This window comes from Salvelinus alpinus, chromosome 33 (assembly GCF_045679555.1).
Source record: "Salvelinus alpinus chromosome 33, SLU_Salpinus.1, whole genome shotgun sequence".
In the NCBI taxonomy this organism is placed as follows: domain Eukaryota; kingdom Metazoa; phylum Chordata; class Actinopteri; order Salmoniformes; family Salmonidae; genus Salvelinus; species Salvelinus alpinus.
The window spans coordinates 21,967,418-21,990,539 of NC_092118.1; the positions used below are offsets into that span (position 1 = coordinate 21,967,418).

At 41.9% G+C, this 23,122-nt stretch overlaps 1 protein-coding gene across 1 annotated transcript; it reads left to right on the forward strand.

Moving 5' to 3' along the window:
- The first annotated feature begins 1,035 nt into the window (after positions 1–1,035).
- Positions 1,036–18,167, forward strand: LOC139563195 (toll-interacting protein). The gene is made up of 6 exons (XM_071381539.1): positions 1,036–1,234; positions 11,246–11,395; positions 13,344–13,526; positions 13,707–13,859; positions 13,951–14,038; positions 16,030–18,167. The coding sequence occupies exons 1-6, from the start codon at positions 1,202–1,204 to the stop codon at positions 16,248–16,250; spliced, it is 828 nt and encodes a 275-aa protein (XP_071237640.1). The 5' UTR covers positions 1,036–1,201; the 3' UTR covers positions 16,251–18,167.
- The last annotated feature ends 4,955 nt before the right edge of the window (positions 18,168–23,122 follow it).

The following is a 23,122-nucleotide window of genomic DNA, read 5'->3' on the forward strand; positions in this document are numbered from 1 at the left end:
ACCAATCGTTACTATGATAACTAGCTTGGCCACGTTGTCAGGATCTGTGTTTATTGCACTATGACCCAATACTATATCACATGTGATTGAATATTAGCAACTGTTGGCCTGGGTGCCTGTGTGTGTGCTGGAAGTAACATTTTGCCCCAGATAGTGTGCTGAGAAGCTGTGGTTAACCTTGAGCGGGAACAGTATGCTTTCTATGCAGGTGCAAATAGCTCAACAATGTTATAGAACTGTCTGACCTCAGTCTCTAGGGTGTGGGAGCGTAATCCAATCCATCTGGGGACCAGCCTGGGCGCCAACGCCAATGATAGGCCAGTAAGTCTAAACCACACGGAGTCTCTACTGACAGGCCGGCTCGGAAGCAGGAACTACTACTGTCAGAGTATTAAAGAAGATACCGTTAAGGTGTTGGCCAGTTCTCTGTTCTACCCTGCGAGGTGTTACAGTGAACCCGTATATACGAAAATTGCATTTACCATTTATCGCTTGTGTCAAATAAAAATACTTAAAGTATATTCGGTGACTCTGAATCACATTTTATCCTGATACCAGATTTGATTGACGCAACCCTTTACAACGTCAACTAATGACTGCTGTCTGAAATCCGATTTGGTCACTTGTAACTTGCTGTTTGGACAGTCAGTATTCCTAAATGGATTTGAAAATCTAAACTGATTGGAGCATTAAGCCCTGTAGTGTGAACACGAGTTTATAGTCATAACTCGCTTCAATCTAATTGGAGGAACATAATGGCTTTGATGGATGAACTCGGGACCATGAGTGCATTGCCTATGCCTTCCTGTCCTCATCTGCTTTTCCTCTATGCACATGTTGGTAAAGAAATAAGACAGGTTAAAGCAAATTCTGGCTGTCCTGTTTTTTGTGAAAATTAAGGAGAAAAGCTATTGACTATTATGGACGATTGAGAGGCACTATGTTTCTCTCGCCCAAATCAGACTGAAATTGCGACTTCACGCTTACCGATGTCCTGCAACGCACCCATCAGAAGCGGAACGAAGTCAAGTCAGCTGATTATCAAACCTGCCCGGATAGGATTCTTGGCGTGACACGATTGGATAACTGGCGAGATTGAGTTGTTTACTTTTTTGCGAGTAATATTTCCCCTCTTCTTTCTAACTGTATACGGTTGCAGAAGGCTTTCGTTATTTGTGAAACTGACACACTTCAAAACGGAATGAGTACTGCCATTAGCACCCAACGAGGACAGGTAAATATAACGACTAACGTTAGATAACAAGCTATAGTAGCTAGCTAATGTTAAATTAGCTAACGACACGGATAAACACCATTTTAGCTAACGTTAGCTTCAATAATCACTCGTTTTCATTTTAACCCAACTTGGCCAGATTAGCTGTAGCTAGCTGCAACGTTTTAATGTAAACAACACCGTAACGTTAGTTAATTTAACAAACGTTAGTTAATTTAACAAACGTTAGCTAGCTACAGTAGTTTACTAACTTCTGGCTAGCTTGCTGGGTCGTTTTTACGACAGCCAACTAATTTAGAAGGCTAAAGTTTGGCAAGTCTCTCTGGATATAGCCATATAGCTAGCTTGCGCTCCTTAGCTAGAGCTTGCCAGGAGCAATAACCACAAAGGCGTAGTTTGCATTCGGCTAACTAGCTATGAAAATGAGCTACTTACTGGTTAAATCTAAAGTCAACTAGCCAGTTATCTAGCTAACTACTTCTTCGATGGGGTTTAACGGCGATTGGTATCCAATGTTAATGGTCCATTACCGCCTCCAGCTGGGCGGGGTATTGAATAAGAAACTAACAAGAAAACATTCCTGGAAAGGGCGAAAACAACATACAAAATAAAACACGTAAACTAAAAAAAAAACATCATATTTCTCCAATCACAGTCCACTCAAAAATACATCCCTGTGATGGGGCTACATTCACTGACATGATTTTTTGCACGGCTGTGAAATCATGAAGACACAAACGTTCAGCAGCATTCACAATGATTACAATTTTCTTAGACATCTTCTCCGCTTGTGCAGTTTATGACCATTGCAATAAATAATACAAAGTCCACCTTTTTAACATGTAGCATTTCACTATCCCTCGGTTGATGAGAAACCTTCACTGGTCGTGGTGGCTCTACCATTGCTTCTTCCCCGCCACTTGTTCCTTCCAATTTTCTCACCACCTCCAGATAGGAGACACGCTGGACACTCTTTACTCTTTCCACCTCATTCTCCTTCACCCTAACAGGGCACTCCAAGAATTCAGGCGCGTGTTCACCTCCACAGTTGCAGCATTTCCCTTCATCTGGCATACGATATTCTTCCCTTCTGCACACATTAACACAAGACCAAATCTTTTACATTTATGACACTGAAGGGGCTTGTGCACAAAAGCTCTTACAGGGTATCTAGGGAAAGACTCTTTATCAAAGAAGAGTAGCATTGATGAAGTGAACTTCTTTTCTCCGTCCACCATACAGGTCAATCGATGTGCACCAACCACTCCATCAAAGTCTTCAGTTATATCCTCTGCTCTTATTTCTTGCGCCACCCCAGAAATAACCCCCTTGATAGGCGTCCTGCTATGGAAATCCATGCAGGAAACATTCCACTTCGATATCTTTTTGACTCTTAACACACGCTTCTAACACACGCTTCTTCTGCTCCGCAGACACAAACAAATCTAAATAAGACCACTTCTTGTGACTCACCGACTCCATACTTTCTTCCAACACATTCCAGATTTTCCTGGAGATGTTAAATGGATTTCCCAAGGAGCAATGATCCAAAACCCTGATTCAGACCAAAAATGAGTCTAGTGGTTTCCTATTTTCCAACATAGCTTTACTTGTCTTGTTTCCCTTTTTCTTCGCCACTGTAACCCACTCATTCTCACTTTCTGTACTATTAGCTAAACTTGACTCACTAACAGTTTCAAACAAAACCTTTAGGTTCTGCCATCTTCCGTCTAGCTAACTACTGTATTCACAGGAGTTGATTTTGTCCCCCCTCCCCAGACACGATCAGGACACGCAGATTGAAATATCAAAACAAACTCTGAACCAACTATATTAATTTGGGGACAGGTCGAAAAGCATTAAACATTTATGGCAATTTAGCTAGCTAACTTGCTGTTGCTAGCTATTTTGACCTGGGATATAAACATTGGGTTGTTATTTTACCTGAAATGCACAAGGTCCTCTAATCCACAGATAAAAGGGTACAAGTTTTTCTAGTAATCTCTGCGTCTTCTTCTGACTTCATATGGCGGTTGGCAACCAACTTTAAGGTGCATTGCCACTACCAACTTAAGTGTGGACCTCAGTTCATCTTTCAATCACCCATGTGGGTATATGCTCCTAAAATCCAATGAGGAGATGGGAGAGCCGGGACTTGCAGCACGTTATACGTCACAAATAGAACCAAGTTCTATTTTGCGTCTGGCTACGCAGACGCTCGCGAGCAGTGTGTGTGCAATGATTGAATACCATGTATTTGGACATTTTATTTTGCAAAGCACGCGACGCGAGTGGAGTGGTCAGCATGTGAGGCAAATGGCTGTAGCTAGCGTCTATATGGCCAGATTTAAACTTGCTTGAGTTTCAGGACACAGCTAAACCAGTGTCGTCTGTTAGCCATTTGAGCTGAAGCCTAGGCAGGAGGTATTAAGCAACATTTTACTGAACCACCTCTATAGGGCAGTGGTTGAGAGGCAGAGACAAGCAAGACCTGATGATGTTGGATTGGTTTCCCAGACTGATTAAACCCTGACCAAATCACCTGACACTTTTTGTCCAATAACTAAAAATAGGGTGGTCATATTGTTATGACATTTTCAAATAAAATGTAATGTTATGTAACCGTTGCCGCCTGCTATAGACCACCCTCTGCCCCCAGCTGTGCTCTGGACACCATATGTGAACTGATTGCCCCCCCATCTATCAGAGCTCGTGCTGCTAGGCGACCTAAATTTGAACATGCTTAACACCCCAGCCATCCTACAATCTAAGCTTCCACCCTCTGCCCCCAGCTGTGCTCTGGACACCATATGTGAACTGATTGCCCCCCATCTATCAGAGCTCGTGCTGCTAGGCGACCTAAATTTGAACATGCTTAACACCCCAGCCATCCTACAATCTAAGCTTGATGCCCTCAATCTCACACAAATTATCAATGAACCTACCAGGTACCACCCCAATTCCGTAAACACGGGTACCCTCATAGATATCATCCTAACCAACTTGCCCTCCAAATACACCTCTGCTGTTTTCAACCAAGATCTCAGCGATCACTGCCTCATTGCCTGCATCCGTAATGGGTCAGCGGTCAAACGACCTCCACTCATCACTGTCAAACGCTCCCTGAAACACTTCAGCGAGCAGGCCTTTCTAATCAACCTGGCCGAGGTATCCTGGAAGGATATTGATCTCATCCCGTAAGTAGAGGATGCCTGGATATTTTTTTTAAATGCCTTCCTCACCATCTTGAATAAGCATGCCCCATTCAAGAAATTTAGAACCAGGAACAGATATAGCCCTTGGTTCTCTCCTGACCTGACTGCCCTTAACCAACAGAAAAACATCCTATGGCGTTCTGCATTAGCATCGAACAGCCCCCGTGATATGCAACTTCTCAGGGAAGCTAGAAACCAATATACACAGGCAGTTAGAAAAGCCAAGGCTAGCTTTTCAAGCTTCCTGCAACACAAATTCAAAAAAGTTCTGGGACACTGTAAAGTCCATGGAGAATAAGAACACCTCCCAGCTTCCAACTGCACTCAAGATAGGAAACACTGTCACCACCGACAAATCCACTATAATTGAGAATTTCAATAAGCATTTTTCTACGGCTGGCCATGCTTTCCACCTGGCTACCCCTACCCCGGTCAACAGCACTGCCCTCCCCTCTGCTACTCGCCCAAGCCTTCCCCATTTCTCTTTCTCCCAAATATAGTCAGCTGATGTTCTGAAAGAGCTGCAAAATCTGGACCCTTACAAATCAGCCAGGCTAGATAATCTGGACCCTTTCTTTCTAAAACTATCTGCTGAAATTGTTGCCACCCCTATTACTAGCCTTTTCAACCTCTCTTTCGTGTCGTCTGAGATTCCCAAAGATTGGAAAGCAGCTGCGGTTATCCCCCTCTTCAAAGGGGGGGACACTCTTGACCCTAACAGCTACAGACCTATATCTATCCTACCCTGCCTTTCTAAGGTCTTCGAAAGCCAAGTCAACAAACAGATTACCGACCATTTGGAATCCCACCATACCTTCTCCGCTATGCAATCTGGTTTCAGAGCTGGTCATGGGTGCACCTCAGCCACGCTCAAGGTCATAAACGATATCCTAACCGCCATCGATAAGAAACAATACTGTGCAGCCGTATTCATTGACCTGGCCAAGGCTTTTGACTCTTGTCAATCACCACATCCTCATCGGCAGACTCGACAGCCTTGGTTTCTCTAATGATTGCCTCGCCTGGTTCACCAACTACTTCTCTGATCGAGTTCAGTGTGTCAAATCGGAGGGTCTGTTGTCCGGGCCTCTGGCAGTCTCTATGGGGGTGCCACAGGGTTAAATTCTTGGACCGACTCTCTTCTCTGTATACATCAATGATGTCGCTCTTGCTGCTGGTGATTCTCTGATCCACCTCTACGCAGAAGACACTATTCTGTATACGTCTGGCCCTTCTTTTGACACTGTTAACAACCCTCCAGGCGAGCTTCAATGCCATACAACTCTCCTTCCGTGGCCTCCAATTGCTCTTAAATACAAGTAAAACTAAATGCATGCTCTTCAACCGATCGCTGCCTGCACCTGCCCGCCTGTCCAACATCACTACTCTGGACGGCTCTGACTTAGAATATGTGGACAACTACAAATACCTAGGTGTCTGGTTAGACTGTAAACTCTCCTTCCAGACTCACATCAAACAATCTCCAATCCAAAGTTAAATCTAGAATTGGCTTCCTATTCCGCAACAAAGCATCCTTCACTCATGCTGCCAAACATACCCTTGTAAAACTGACCATCCTACCAATCCTCGACTTCGGTGATGTCATTTACAAAATAGCCTCCAAAACCCTACTCAATAAATTGGATGCAGTCTATCACAGTGCCATCTGTTTTGTCACCAAAGCCCCATATACTACCCACCACTGCGACCTGTACACTCTCGTTGGCTGGCCCTCGCTTCATACTCGTCGCCAAACCCACTGGCTCCAGGTCATCTACAAGACCCTGCTAGGTAAAGTCCCCCCTTATCTCAGCTCGCTGGTCACCATAGCAGCACCTACCTGTAGCACGCGCTCCAGCAGGTATATCTCTCTGGTCACCCCCAAAACCAATTCTTCCTTTGGCCGCCTCTCCTTCCAGTTCTCTGCTGCCAATGACTGGAACGAACTACAAAAATCTCTGAAACTGGAAACACTTATCTCCCTCACTAGCTTTAAGCACCAGCTGTCAGAGCAGCTCATAGATTACTGCACCTGTACATAGCCCATCTATAATTTAGCCCAAACAACTACCTCTTTACCTACTGTATTTATTTTGCTCCTTTGCACCCCATTATTTCTATCTCTACTTTACACTTTCTTCCACTGCAAACCAACCATTCCAGTGTTTGTTTTTTTTTTTTTTTTACTTGCTATATTGTATTTACTTCGCCACCATGGCCTTTTTATATTTTTATTTATTTATATATATATTTTGTTTGCCTTCACCTCCCTTATCTCACCTCACTTGCTCACATTGTATATAGACTTATTTTTCACTGTATTATTGACTGTATGTTTGTTTTACTCCATGTGTAACTATGTGTTGTTGTATGTGTCGAACTGCTTTGCTTTATCTTGGCCAGGTCGCAATTGTAAATGAGAACGTGTTCTCAATTTGCCTACCTGGTTAAATAAAGGTGAAATAAAATGAATAAATAAATGTTTGAAATTAAAACGCCATATTATGCAAATGTGGCACTTAATACGCAAATGAGTCAGTAGGAAAACACAATTACAGTAAATCCCAATTTAATGTAGGGATTGTCATATTAACAAATCTTAATGTTTCATTCAAAACATAGTTTGTAACAATTTATGAAATTAGAACAACTTTTTGTACGATTTATAAAAATGTGATACTTAATATGCTAATTGACTGTAAACATAAAATACAACAAGTTAAGACCATTCATTTAAACTAAGATGGTCATTGTTAACATATATTGATGTTTTATGCAGAACTGTGAGTTTACACTGAGGAGTAATACCCTGACTACACCGCTCGTGTCGCGTGCGTTGCAAAATAAATGTAGAAATACATATTATTCAATTATTGCACCCACACTGCTCGCGTGCGTCAACGAGCGTCTGCGTTGCCAAGGGCTAAAATAGAAGTTCTTTGTATTTGTGACGCAGATCGCGCTGCAGGTCGGTGGCGGTAACACACCTAATTTATGAAAGTTGCCAATCGCAATATAAAGTTCAGGGGGAAAAAAAGGCCCGGAAGGAGGAGAGATGACTAGAAACGATTCAGTTGACCGTTTTATGTGTGGATTAATTGTCGGAGTAGAGGACCTTGTGCATTTCAGGTAAAATAACAACTCAATGTTTATATCCCAGGACAAATTAGCTAGCAACAGCAAGCTAGCTAAATGGGACAAATTAGCTAGCAAGTGCTAGCTATATTGCCATAAATGTTTAATGCTTTTTGACCTGTCCTCAAATTAATGTAATTGGTTCAGAGTTTGTTTAGATATTTTAACCTGCGTGTCGTGATCACGTTTGCTGTGGGGGGACAAAATAAATGTATGATTATGCACGATGGCGCAGCTGGTTTGGGTTCCGTGTAAGGTGGAGCCCATGCGTGTGTACACACACACACACCAGGGGTGTCGAGTACATATAATTGGAATTAATTACATAATCATGAACAAAAAGCAGGCTTACTATTTAGTATTTACAAATTAGCAACTGTTAGGCGGTTTATATCACTGTTATGTTGGATTTAGTTGTCCAACTGAAGAGGCCTAGAGTGCCAAATATTAGGCCCAACCCTGTGCCACCTGCATACACACTGCATATCCCACACACACAGCATCCCCACACACTCAAACAGCACCCCCACCAACACACACATTTCTCAGAATCCTCACACAGCACCCACCAACACATACACACCACATCACACATAGCCTAACACAGACACACACTTCTCACTAAGTCTGAACTGTTACACAGAAGTCTACTAGTCTAAAAACATAGCTTACTTCTAAGGTAGGCCTACGCCTGAGTTGGGTTACATTGTAATGTTATTTTTTTGTTTTGATAAGTTTCTCTGGTGAAGGGAGGATAAACTGCACCATTTCCAACAAATAATTAGCCTAGACTCAGAAGACAGTGAGCTGCCTGCTAGCCAGCTGCACAGAAAGATAGATGGGACACATTTTCAATTCACTTAGCTATGTTGTTATCGATTGTAGGCCTGTCGCCACTGAATTCTTGTAGTTTTTCTTGAAAGAATAAAACCATTAATCACGAAAATCGCTAGTAGCATAATGCTGCACAGCGCTGCCTCTCGCCACAGTTGCCTCAGGGAACAGTGTCAAGGACTCCCATACATCTAGCAAGCTAGCACTCATCATGGAAATGGGGGTGGGGGAACAAGAATTTGGAGTGTAAAGGGTTGCGTCAATTCAAATCTGGTATTGTTGATAAAACATGTTTACTGGAGAACTGAGACGAAGTAGAGACTCTGGACAGGGTGGATGAGGTTTAATTAAATGCAATTTATTCAGAGGTAAAGATATCTGAAATAGCGTGCACGGACCCTTTTCATCAAGCTCAAATGGAACTATCCGAAAGAAGCCCAGATAACAGAGTGCATATACATTTTATACAGTACAGAAAGTAGGTTGAGTCTGGAAGTTCTGGTCCTCTGGTTGGTTCTGATGAGTTGGGCGAGGTCTCCTTCAGGCCAGTATCACTGTCCCATTGGCTCTGAGTAGAGTTCTTTGTCTTCAGAAATGTTCAGCTAAAACAGGAGATTAGGTGTGTGCGTAGATGTTCCTATTTTGACATTTCTGTGTGTCTCTGTAAAATGTTCAGACTGAAGAGGAGTTTTTGTGTGTGCGTAGATGTTCCTGTCTTATCTGTGTTTATGAAAGGTTTACGTCAGCCCTCTGTCCTTGGGTATGTGTGTGTCTCAGTTTCTCGTGATATGCAGTACCCGGCACCACTTTTCTTATCAGTCTTTATGAAAAAGGCCTGTGTCAGCCATCTGTCTCTGGGTGTGTGTGGGTTTCCGTATCTGCTATGAGTTTGTGAGTAACCCTGTTTGGAAAGAGTTTAGTTATAACAATGTATTAGCAAATATGCTTGTGTTATAATAAATGATATTTATTACAGTATCAGGATAAAATGTAATTCAGAGTCACCGAATATACTTTAAGTATTTTTATTAAACTCAAGCGATAAATGGTAAATGCAATTTTCGTATATACGTGTTCACTGTATCACCACTCAGGGTAAAGCAGAGAACTGACTCGAAATGATACAATCAACCTTTGTTATACTGTGACAGTGATAGTTCCAACTCGTCCGTTGGCCTATCACAGTAGAGGCTTAGCGTGGTTTTGACTCACTAGCCTGTCGGTGGCGCTCCAGATGTCCGGCGCTGTTGCTGTGTAGATTACGCTCCCACACCCTAGAGACTGAGGTCAGACAGTTCTGTAACACTGTTGAGCTATTTGCACCTGCATAGAAAGCATACTGTTCTCGCTCAAGGTTAACCACAGCTTCTCAGCACACTATCTGGGGCAAAATGTTACTTCCAGCACACACATGCACAAAGCAGATACAGCATACAATATTCAATCACAAATGATGTGGTGGCGGGCTATAGTGCATAAAACGCATATCCTCACAGGAGCAATCCCTGACAACCCATACATTAAATTGTAGCTACGATACAATGTTGACAATTTAGTGACTTTGTCGCTATATTTAGCAAGTTTTCAGACCCATCCAGTGACTTATTGGTAAAATGTTCTAGCGACAAATTCAGCTACTTTTCAGGCTGCCTTTTGGAGAGTTTTGACACTGGTTTTTTTTAACCTTTTATCTAGGCAAGTCAGTTAAGAACAAATTGTTATTTTCAATGACGGCCTAGGAACAGTGGGTTAACTCCCTTGTTCAGGGGCAGAACGATAGATTTTTACCTTGTCAGCTAGAGGATTCGATTTCGGTTGCAAATCCAACACTAACCACTATGCTACCTGCCGCCCGGGTTTCTATAGTTTTGATAGTATTTAGCGACTTTTCCCAATCAATTCTGCCGAAAACAAGAGTGGGAGAAGCTGTCTGCAACAGAAGTCACATCAGAGGCACAAGGGGAGGGGGTTTGCACCGGGAGAGGGGGCGAAAATGCTTCGTCAGGGACCGCAGCTGTGCCGCAAGGCAAAACGACAACTAGCGACAAATCAAGGAGCCGATAGTTGGTCTCACTGAAATAATTGGCAACACTGGCTATGACGCTCTACTTTGTAACCTGTTATGTTTTTTTCGTGTATCTGAGGAAAACATGTAATGATAGACCCGAAAGAATATAGTTTTACCTGTAATGAAACAGCAGGGAGCAGGTCTCGAACCCTCGACCTTCTAGCCCAAGTTCCGGCGCCCTATCGACTGCCGCGTGCTCGTGCGGCAGAGTCAATTTCCGCGCTTATAAACCCAGGGTCGTTACATACCTTATATTTCAGTCCAAAGATGTCCAATACTCATGAAAAACCCTCAGGACTTTCCAATACTTCTTAGCAATACAATGTCACACCGATCTTACTCTGGTAGGTTGAGGAATACTTACGCCAAGAGCAAATATGAACACGCTGATTTTGCGGGTTTCACAAAAAGGTCTGTCCCACAGAATTCTTAGCATGGCACATGCTTTAAATTTGGGCTCATGTCGCGTAAATATCATAACATACAGTATTGGGATTTTTAGACATTGTTAACAACTGCCACATTAATGTTTTCAAATGATTAATGTATTTTGACAACCACATTATTGACATTTAGTGAAAGTAGATTTGTTTACTCCTGTTGTGGAATTCTCACATAGCGTCCATTGTTTGCCTCGTCACTTAACACCCTATCAATGGTGTGTCCGTGAAATCGCTGCATATTGTGACCCTTTCCTTCCTCTAGTGTGGTTTACCTGTCCTCGCTCTCTCAATTCCTCCGCTCGTTTTATCTTTTTAGGTATACGTTGGGGAGTTGCCTCAAGACTTCCTGCGTATTACTCCCACCCAGCAGCAACAACAAGTTCAGTTGGATGCCCAAGCAGCGCAGCAGTTGCAGTATGGGGGATCCCTGGGCACTATAGGACGGCTTAGCATCACTGTAGTGCAGGTAAGATGTTTTTAACTGTGCATCTGCTTGGTCTTTCCCTAGAGTCAAGACTTATTGTGGAACACAAGGTTATTAACCTTTCATGAGCCTCTACCCCGGGTCCGGGATCACCCCCCACCCCCCCACACACTGATTAGCATAGCTAGCATAGCTTCACAAGTAGATAGTAGCATCTAAATATCATTAAATCACAAGTCCAAGACACCAGATGAAAGATACAGATCTTGTGAATAAAGCCACCATTTCAGATTTTTTAAATGTTTTACAGGGAAGACAAAATATGTAAATCTATTAGCTAAACACGTTAGCAAAATACACAATTTCTTTGTCCACCATTTTTTCTCTCCACCAGTAGCTATCACCAATTCGGCTAAACTAAGATATTGATAGCCAATAACCAATAAAAAACCTGATCAGATGACAGTCTGATAACATATTTATGGTATAGGATAGGTTTTGTTAGAAAAAAGTGCATATTTCAGGTAGAAATCACAGTTTACAATTGCACCGACCATCACAACACGACTAGAATTACTATAGAGAGCAACGTGTATGACCAATTTACTCTTAATAAAACATTTCATAAGAATAGACAAAGCATAGCAATGGAAAGACCCAGATCTTGTGATTCCAGACAATATTTCAGATTTTCTAAGCGTTTTACAGCGAAAACACAATAAATCGATAAGTTAGCATACCACATGTGAAAACGTTACCAGAGCATCGATTCAAGCCAAAGAGAGCTATAATGTAATCATCGCCAAAATATATTAATTTTTTCACTAACCTTCTCAGAATTCTTCCGATGACACTCCTGTAACATCATTTTACAACATACATATACAGTTTGTTCGAAAATGTGCATATTTAGCCATACAAAACCGTGGTTACACAATGAAAATACTAGGAAATCAAGCCTCAAAATGTCGGACGTCATCTTTCAGAGTGATCTAGTTTAATCGAAAGCTAATCATATACTTGACTAAAAAATACAGGGTTGACAGGAATCGAAAGACAAATTAGTTCTTAATGCAATCGCTGATTTACATTTCTAAAATTATCCTTACTTTCTTATACAGCGTTCGCCAAGAGAAGCTATAACAAACAAAATGGCGGATTATGCGTTTAAAATATTTCGACAGAACAACGATTTATCATATTAAATATTTCTTACTATGTGGTGATTTTCCATCAGATTCTTGGGCAATGTATCCTTTCTTGGGTCTAATCTTCTTTTGGTCGATAGATGTTCTCTGTCCTTCGAAATGTCCACTAACATCGACCGAGACCCCGAAACGTGACCAAAGCTTCAAAGTGCACGACAAAGAAATTCCTCAAAATCGCACTAAACGGATATAAATTGCTATAAAACGGTTCAAATTAACTACATTATGATGTTTTTAACAACTATAACGACTAAAAACATGACCGGAGAAATATCACTGTCTAAACAACCATTTGGAAAGAGGCAAGTCCGATGTTCATCTTGCGTAAAACGCGCGAAGGGAAAAGACTGTACTTCCACGTCTTCTTGTTTTATAGTGGCTCTGATTGTGCAATCGACTCCATTCAAAGCGTGATGACGTACTGACACCCAGAGGAAGACGTAGGCAGTGTCGGTTTCTCTATAGCATCTACTGGCACCTTAAAACCGACCCCAGATCAGGGGTAAAAATTTCTGAAATCTGACTCCCTGTCAGGAAAAGTGCTGTAGAAGTAGTTCTGTACCACTCAGAGACAGAATTCCAACGGCTATAGAAACTAGAAAGTGTTTTCTATCCAATAATAACAATAATATGCATATTGTACGATCAAGAATTGAGCACGAGGCAGTTTAATTTGGAGACCAAAAAATGCTAATGCGGAACAGCACCCCCTATAGTTGCAAGAAGTTAATGCAGTGGGAATGTTTTCCTGTGAATCACTGTTATGTCCCTCTTCTCTCCAGGCCAAGCTAGCTAAAAACTATGGTATGACACGCATGGACCCTTACTGTAGGGTCCGACTAGGGTATGCTGTTTATGAAACACCCACAGCCCATAATGGTGCCAAGAATCCACGCTGGAACAAAGTTATCCAGTGCACTGTCCCACCTGGAGTAGACTCCTTCTACCTGGAGATCTTTGATGAGGTGAGAAAGAAGGAAATAGGGGGGGCGGTGGTTGAGGAAGATCGTAACTTATTGGCTCGACAACTAGGCCAGTCTGGAGTTATTGATAGCAATCTACTTTGAGTGTTTCTTCTTGATGATCATCCTTGATTTTAGGGACAAGTTATTGATTTTAGGTGTTTGTGCTGGTCACCTTTCCAGAGGGCATTCTCCATGGATGACAGAATTGCATGGACACACGTCACCATCCCGGAAGGCCTGAGAGAGGGCAGTGTGGTTGATGAGTGGTACAGCCTCAGTGGCAGACAAGGCGACGACAAGGAGGGCATGATCAACCTGGTCATGTCTTATGCTGTGAGTGCATAAAACATACATGCTCACATTGTCATTGTAGGACAGTTTGAAAGTGATTGATTGATATTCCTCTTGGCTCTCATGCTTTCAGAACATGCCAGCAGGTATGCATATGTCTCCACCCGTTGTCCTCATGCCCACAGTCTATCAGCAGGGGGTAGGATACGTACCCATTGCAGGTGAGTAGAACCATACTGTGATTTAGTGTTAGGTTGAATTTTTGATACAATAATCCAAACGGACTCCAAGAAATCTCAAGCTAGATTAATTCACCACACTGGATGTTGCAGCTGCAAAAGCACACATACCGGTCATAACACGACTACAGGCTACTGCAATCCACTAGATAATTACACTCCTCATACACAAAAAGCCTAAATCTAACACTACTTTTGATCTCGAAGAATATATAAAAACTGTACATTCATATTTAGAGTATATAAAACAGTAAAGAAACAAGACAGTGTTATAGAACAGTAATTATGATTTATCAGCTCTAACTCCATCAGCCCTATTCCACCCTTATGGAATCATTCTTGCCCTCAGAGACAGGCCCCCTTTCCCTCTTCCCAAATACAAGGCACATAGATCTTTCCGTCTAACCCATAACATAATAATTACTACTGCTAGGCTAATTATACAATTATAATCAGATTAAAATGGGCTCAAGTCAGTCTTCAACAGTTGGCAATCTTAGACAGAGACACTGCAGCCATCTAAGGCCCGATTCTACACTGCTCAAAAAAATAAAGGGAACACTTAAACAACACAATGTAACTCCAAGTCAATCACACTTCTGTGAAATCAAACTGTCCACTTAGGAAGCAACACTGATTGACAATAAATTGCACATGCTGTTGTGCAAATGGAATAGACAAAAGGTGGAAATTATAGGCAATTAGCAAGACACCCCCAATAAAGGAGTGGTTCTGCAGGTGGTGACCACAGACCACTTCTCAGTTCCTATGCTTCCTGGCTGATGTTTTGGTCACTTTTGAATGCTGGCGGTGCTTTCACTCTAGTGGTAGCATGAGACAGAGTCTACAACCCACACAAGTGGCTCAGGTAGTGCAGCTCATCCAGGATGGCACATCAATGCGAGCTGTGGCAAGAAGGTTTGCTGTGTCTGTCAGCGTAGTGTCCAGAGCATGGAGGCGCTACCAGGAGAAAGGCCAGTACATCAGGAGACGTGGAGGAGGCCGTAGGAGGGCAACAACACAGCAGCAGGACCGCTACCTCCGCCTTTGTGCAAGGAGGAGCACTGCCAGAGCCCTGCAAAATGACCTCCAGCAGGCCACAAATGTGCATGTGTCAGCATATGGTCTCACAAGGGGTCTGATGATCTCATCTCGGTACCTAATGGCAGTCAGGCTACCTCTGGCAAGCACATGGAGGGCTGTGCGGCCCCACAAAGAAATACCACCCTACACCATGACTGACCCACCGCCAAACCGGTCATGCTGGAGGATGTTGCAGGCAGCAGAACGTTCTCCACGGCGTCTCCAGACTCTGTCACGTCTGTCACGTGCTCAGTGTGAACCTGCTTTCATCTGTGAAGAGCACAGGGCGCCAGTGGCAAATTTGCCAATCTTGGTGTTCTCTGGCAAATGCCAAACGTCCTGCACGGTGTTGGGCTGTAAGCACAACCCCCACCTGTGGACGTCAGGCCCTCATACCACCCTCATGGAGTCTGTTTCTGACCGTTTGAGCAGACACATGCACATTTGTGGCCTGCTGGAGGTCATTTTGCAGGGCTCTGGCAGTGCTCCTCCTTGCACAAAGGCTTGACTTTGTGCATCCAACTTGATTGACTTGGAGTTACATTGTGTTGTTTAAGTGTTCCCTTTATTTTTTTGAGCAGTGTATTTTGATTGCTAGTCTACTTTCCAAATGGAAGTGGGCATAGCGTGCCTTATGTAAGTGAAACTAAAGAACGAAATAGACCACTCCTCTGACTGACCACAGAACATTGTCATTTTCTGTTCATTTTCCTGACTATTGTACATGTTGAATCGCCACTGCTCATCGGGCACCCAGCAGGTGATCTACTTACTGTGCACAGCTGATGTTTATTAGTGTGTGTTGCCCTTAAGAACTGTTGACCTGTTTTAAATTATACATTCACAGGAGATTGTTGCTTACCCATTTCTCTCTGGTTTGCTCTTCTCAGGAGTGCCCACTGTATACAACCAGGGAATGGTGCCCATGGGTATGCCTGCAGCACCCACAGTCGCCCCACAAGAAGCTCCCTGTAGTGAGGAGGATCTTAAGGCACTGCAGGACATGTTCCCCAATCTGGACAGGGAAGTGATCCGCACTGTAATTGAGGCCCAGCAAGGTAACAAGGATGCCGCCATCAACTCTCTGCTCCAGATGACAGAAGAGCTGTAACAGTGGAGCCACAAATAAATCCACTGTGGCGGCCAGAACATTGCCCATTCACAGCAACAGCACCCTGCACAGTTTGTAAATATGCACTCAGGCCTGCGAGCTCTCAACTGTCACTCACATTAAATAAAATCCAGCTGTTTTTTTTAACCATAAGCAGATGTCCATATCTGAGGTATCACACATTTATACATCTGTATACATTACCATCTGTATTATGAATCAATGTATAGCTTTGTTCCCAGTCCACATCTGGGATTGGGTGAAATTGGTTTACCTATTGATAAGTGCGGTGATGGCTGGTTGGCTTCTCAATTTTACATTCCACTTCACTCAGAAGGGGTTATGTACAATTGATGTTGATGCAGTGCTACTTACTCTGTGGGATAATGGAAGGAATTGATCCTGCAGAAGCTTTAGATCTTTGAAAGCAGTTGTTGTGAGACATTGTTGAGAGCTCCCTAACCTGTCTTCTCTGTATATGTGTATTGACCAGTACTGTCCTGAGCCTATCTGTATTTGATTGAGATTGATATATATCAATCTGTATAAATATAGTTATATATATTCAACATATGATAAATTATGAAGACAAGAGATTTAGGTATGCAGCGGTTCAGAGCAGAATGAGGACTTATCACAATATAACAAACAGCGATGACTTAGGACATGTGAAAATTCCCCCAATATTCACACAGCCAATGCCTATCAACCTCTCAAATATTGAGGTTAATTTGCCACCATTCCACTCTACTCTGGATACTGCCATATGATTTTGTACTTCTCCAACCAAAAATGCCTCTCCGAATGTTTCAATATCACTGGTCAGTGGTTTAGTAACAGTGGGTAACTATGGGGGAAGAATATATCATAGTAATCCAATATCAAATAATGACATGGTAATATAAAATTATTGAATGCAGTGCAGTGAAGAAATAAACATATTATTGATATCATCCTTTCCCTTCATCCTTTCTGAATTCACAGGCTTTATTGCAAACCATTATAGGCTGTGAAAATCCCTGCTGGGTTAATAAAAAAATTGTGTGCACAGCCCAATACTATGATATTCAGAAAATTGGTAAATGTTGGTATGACTATCTTACAGATAAAATGTAATGTCCTACCACTACCATATATAGGCCCACACATAAAGAGGAGACTTGTAAAGATCCATTGACATGAGGTATTGAATTTTGCCGTCCCCCCAAAGGTCTGATTTTAACATGGGGTTTTCATTTGATATTTGTATAAGCTTAATCTTCAAAGATGTGCATATATTTTTCCAAGGAAAGATCCTCTGTTTTGGTGTGATTCATTAAAGAAAATATATAGTACATTTCCTTTATGCTTAGGCCATCTCCATGAGTGACATACAGTATGTAAAAATACTTATTGTTTAAATTTAAAAGACCCAATTCTGGGCACTTATGTTTGATTTAGCGTTCTATCCCCTCTTGATTTAACAAATTCCTCTACCTTTCACTTTCATTTTAAATGTTAGGTTTTCTTCTCTGTTTTCCCACATGTCCCATTCTCATAGACATATTTTGAACATGATTGTGTCATGTTTAGCCAGACATCTGTATAATCCCTAACTTCCAACGTTTGGCCATTCTACTTGTTTGTTGGTGGTAGTCCATAAGTAAATGTACCTTCCTAAGCTAAAGAGACCATAACATTTCTTTCACTTTTACAGTCCTTTTAGATCAATGTGCACAATTATGTTCAAAGGCACTCTAGCGAAGTTAGGAAGGTTGTTCTGATTCTGTTGTAATGGAATGGCAAGGCTACGTGCTACAACAGTTTATCTGGTTTGAATGTACAACAATTTTTGGTGTCAAATTATGTTTGCAATTTGACATTTGCTCTTGTTTCTTTTACTCATGACACGTTAAGGAAATAAATGTTTTATCTGTATGTGTTTGGTCTTGTAGTGTAGATCTCATCCTGGTTTGTTTGCTATGCCATTTTTGGACTTGATGATTGAAATATACCATAGACTTTTGAAGAATATCACTTAAAAATTACTCATGAGCTTAGTTCAACTGTCGTAACCCATCATAACACAAAATATAAGCTTGTTTTACATCTTTGTAAACTATGAAATTGTAAACAAACACTGTATAGACTCAAAACATGATTAAGGCCAACATTCAATCCGGATTATGGAAGATCTGTGTTACAGAGCAATTGACATATCAAAGTCATTTTCGATTGAGCCGACATGTGCTGCGTTTACCGTTAATGTGGTCTCTGCGATCACTGGAACATTAACTTTAAAATTTGCATGTAGTGGACAAAACGTGATTGGATTGAATCTGGCCCTTAAACTATAATTTTGAACTCATGGATGGTACATCAATAGAGACAGAGACTGTCTGAACTGCAGATTGCCCCTTTAAACCCCACCATGTTTTCAATGACACAAGAACATCACTACCCTATTCTAGCTACATATTTTATTATACCTTTACTATCTTGTGACTTACTGCTTGGCAAGTTTTGTTGCGTCAATATATTTTCAATAATCACTAGTAGCTAGCTACAAGTAACTGCCAAAATAATATAAAAACTTGAGTAAATGAGCGTTCTGGTGGCTCTGTTATGGTGTGTGGTGCATTTTCCTGCCATGGTTTATGACCACTATTCCCATAGATCAGTGCTATTCACATTATTTCAGCGCAAACCCCCAATTTTTTCAGCCAGATTTTACATCAACAAATAACCTTTAATTCAATGCATTTTCATCTCTTATCAAAATGAAAAGAAACCAAGAAATACATTTACTCAAAATGTTATCTTTCTAATGATCTTTCTCGAAAAAGTTTGTATATTGTCCCATACAACAATTGGTACCCTATTTTTTTGTTGTTTGACATTTTGGTGACCCCACTGCAGTTCCGTTGCAACCCTGACTTTGAATACCACTGCCCTAGAGGGCAAGATAAACACCAGTACTGTACATACACAACCATTCTGAGTGGTCACCTTCAATTTATGGTGAATAATTTCTATCCTGATGGGAGTGGATGACAATTACCCCATCCACAGGGCACGAGTGATCCCTGAATGGTTTGATGCGTATAAAAACTATTTAAACCATATGCCATGGCCGTCTCAGTCACTAGTTCTCAACCCAATTGAACACTTATGGGAGATTCTGAAGCAGCGCCTGAGACAGTATTTTCCACCACCATCAACAAAACACCACATTATGGAATTTCTCTTGGAAGAATGGTGGCGCATCCCTCCAGTAGAGTTTCAGACACTTGTAGAATCTATGCCAAGGTGCATTGAAGCTCTACTGGCAGCTCCTGTTGGCCCAACGCCCTATTAGGACACTTTATGTTGTTACTGTTATTTTGCCAGTTACCTGTACATACTTCTAAGTAGAATAATGTTACTGTTATAGTGGTCACTGAATAGCTTGAAGGATTGTGAGAATTGCTGAAAGAGCAAAGGAACATGCAGAAGCACATGATGTTGCTGTTATTTATTAATCACTACAAATGAGAAAATAGATTATCCACTACATTTATCATAGAAAATACATTCATTCTACAATGAAGGTATAAGAACATAATACTAAGTGCTGCCGATTGTAGAAATACACTGACATGACAGATTGAATTAAAAAGTAACAAGAAAACAAATTCGCACGAAAACATTCGATGTCATGAGGATAATTCCTATATCAGTGTGCATGTTGTCTCCCTAGACATTTAGCGCCTCCTCCTGCGCTGTCTGGTTGTCCCCGGGGCGGCAGTCGTGCCTGCATCACAGTCTGTGACATGACATCCGCACGACTCAACGTGGATGTAGGAGTGCTTGACCTTTGACCCATCAGGGCACATCAGCTCCACCTCTTTCTGGCTAGTGGTCGCCTCTTGGCAGCAGGAGCAGTAGTGCATCATGGTGTTCGCCTCTGCTGAGTACCTGCACATTCACATAAACACAAGACAAGTTGAAAAGAGGGCTTGAATTCCCTGGGTTGTCTTGACAAGATGAGCACAGGAACAATAAATAAGTCAAATAGGCTTCTAGTTCATAAAGGGCACACTAGATAGTGAATAGATGATCACTGACTGGGGCCTGCATGACATTGACTAGTGCTGCATTCAGCATCTGTAGTACTTACATGGAAGAGGTTCCACAGTTTCCTGAGCAGGAATTGATCTCCACAGGCTCTGCGGTCGCACAGCCACTGATGACAATGCTAGTGGTGGTGTACTTCATCTCACAGACATTCCTGCGTTCTGTGCCTGCTCAGGGAAGATGCATCAAGAGTTATTGTTTGAAACAGTATGACAGTAGATGAAGCAGAAACAGCCAACATATACATTTTTGGCCAGTATGTAGGCACACAATGTTTCCTGTTGGTCTTATTTAGGTGACATAGCATGCTATTATTAACCAGTAGATAGGTGGTTATTAGGAACGCTTGGCTGGACGTGTTACTTACAGGTCTTGCAACATCCATTTGCATCTGTCTTTTCTGTGCCCTGGGGTGAAAAATAGGAGAGATGATTCATAAGTGGCAGATTGTATACATTATCTGAGCTCCCTTCCATTCTAAATGTTACTGAAACATCTATCGCTATGACCCAAGAGCGCTACAAATTATAGTAACATTCTGTTAACAGAATTTATAACGGTTGAAGAAAAATGATTAAATAATTCTACCCGGAAACTTAACCATAGGGATTAGAGGTTATGTAGCATAGACAAGGAGTAATTAAAGCTGATCAACATAAGTCCAAATAGGTTGGACTGGGGAAGAGAGGAATGTATGTGGGTGCCGAAAGAAAGCAAAGAGACTCCTTAACCTATGTTTGAACCGACCCGGCTATAACTCTGGGGAGATAAGATGGGACAGGGAGAACCCCTCCAGGTTTCCCTTATCTTGGGGGGAATGGAACTGTCAGTTGGGTAGTGATCAAATGTGGCGAGAATGGTAGAAAACTAGATAGGATAGCTCTCCTCCTGTTAGTGTGTATGTATGTGCGTAGGTTAAGAGAATGTTATAAGAGGAACACCTTTGGATATGCACAGCATAGCTCTCGCGAATAAAATGGGATTTGACTAATTGTGAGATGGGAAATCTGTCTGTTTCATTTAAACCAGAACTTTACAACCTCTGGGTTGCAGACCTAAAAAGATAATTGCAATTTATGAACATTGATTACTAAATTCCACAACACATTCTGAGTGAGAATGGGAAACAGTGTAACTGCAGTGTTGATTGTCCCCACGGAGGAGGTGAGATAGGACAGAAACTCACTGGAACACAGATCTCTGGGCTGAATGCAGGGCACACAGTCTTCACCTCCACTGGTATATATTGGTCATCAGTTTTATCACACGTGTACATCACACATTTGTCACCAGGTGGTGACCATGTTTCGTTCACCTGTCGCACAAGGAGAAGATGATGAAGAATTATGATGGAGTTTCAGATCATGCAGACAGATTATGCATCCTCATACACTCTTGTGGTACTCACCTGAATAGTGTGTTTGGTCTTATCTGGCATATTAACCACACAGCTTGTCTGTACACATTTCCCACAACACTGACCAGGAATGGCCTGATACTGGAAGCCCTAAGACAAGGATGAAGAGCCATCATTGAATCATTATTCACTTACTACTGCAAGTTTCTTATAAATACGTAAATGCATTTCTCATCTTTGTTAAGAGAGACATAACTACCTGTGAACATGTAGTGTCGCATGAGATATTTGTGCACACAATGTTGTTGAGCTTGGTGCTAGGATCCATGGTCGAGCTGCAGATACAATTCTCACATGTTCCTTTAGGAACTTCAGCACCAGGCTGGAGTGAAAGAGAGAGACACAAGTTATAATCCACTATAACAGACTGTTTGAATAGAGAAGGGTCAGAGTGCAAAGGGAGCAGTTCTATAGTATAATGTATCTAATTATGAAGGCAGCAAACACAATACAGCGTATCTCAAGCTATGTGTGTGGGTATCTTTCAGAAGCTTGTTGAATTTAATTAAATTGATTTGAAATGATTTATTCTTACCTGGTACTCAATGTTATTGTAGACACATACACCCTTAGGAACTGAACAGACACACATTGAGAAGGAATCAGTCAGTGATACCAGTGATTCATGTCATAGTTAACACAAACGTAATTCAAACCAGTGATACCTGGGAATTACAAAGTCAATGAACTAACTAAACCGCTGATGACGAAAATCAAAGGGACTTACCACAGGTATACTCTGGACAGCAGCTTGAGTTGGACGTGCTTATAATTGCCTCCCACCCTGGCTGGCAGTCCATCATGACTTTGGGGCAAAGCAGTGCATCGCACTCTGTTACAGCGGTAACCAATGAGAAGTGATTAAAAGACAAGCCGATAGAGAGTCAAATAACCCCTATGACCCTACAGAACACTTCAGATAATCTTGGTCTAGTACTGTATGAATAAGAGTTGGCTTTCTAATGATTTACTGAAGGGTCTGTTCCATCACTCACCACATGTATATTTCTGGCAGCAGCCTTCTGTCTTGTTCACCAGTCTGTAACCAGTCTCATTGCAGATGGGTATGGCTGGTGTGGGGCAAGTGATAGGCTGGCACTGGACAATCATGGAGTCCATGTCACAGGTGCACTGCTGGCAACCACTTTCCCATGTCTCGCCAGGCTTAATGGAAAAACAGGGTAATGTCAGGTCAATACATAAAAAGAAAAGAGTAACTCAAATGTTGTTGTTCTGCAGTGAACTGGATTTAACCATGGCAGTTAATATGAACCATCATTAGGTGAGAAGAAATGGGTTGGAAGTGGTTATTCAGAGATGAAACGTTTTCTGGTCTGTTCTTTGGAAGGAATAAAGAGGA

What these genes read in the sequence shown, in the direction of transcription:
- LOC139563195 (XM_071381539.1), top strand. Translation starts at nt 1,202, where the DNA reads ATGAGTACTGCCATTAGCACCCAACGAGGACAG. An exon ending in ACCTGGTCATGTCTTATGCT is followed by an intron (nt 13,860 to 13,950) that starts GTGAGTGCATAA and finishes TCATGCTTTCAG; the next exon opens with AACATGCCAGCAGGTATGCA. An exon ending in AGGATACGTACCCATTGCAG is followed by an intron (nt 14,039 to 16,029) that starts GTGAGTAGAACC and finishes TGCTCTTCTCAG; the next exon opens with GAGTGCCCACTGTATACAAC.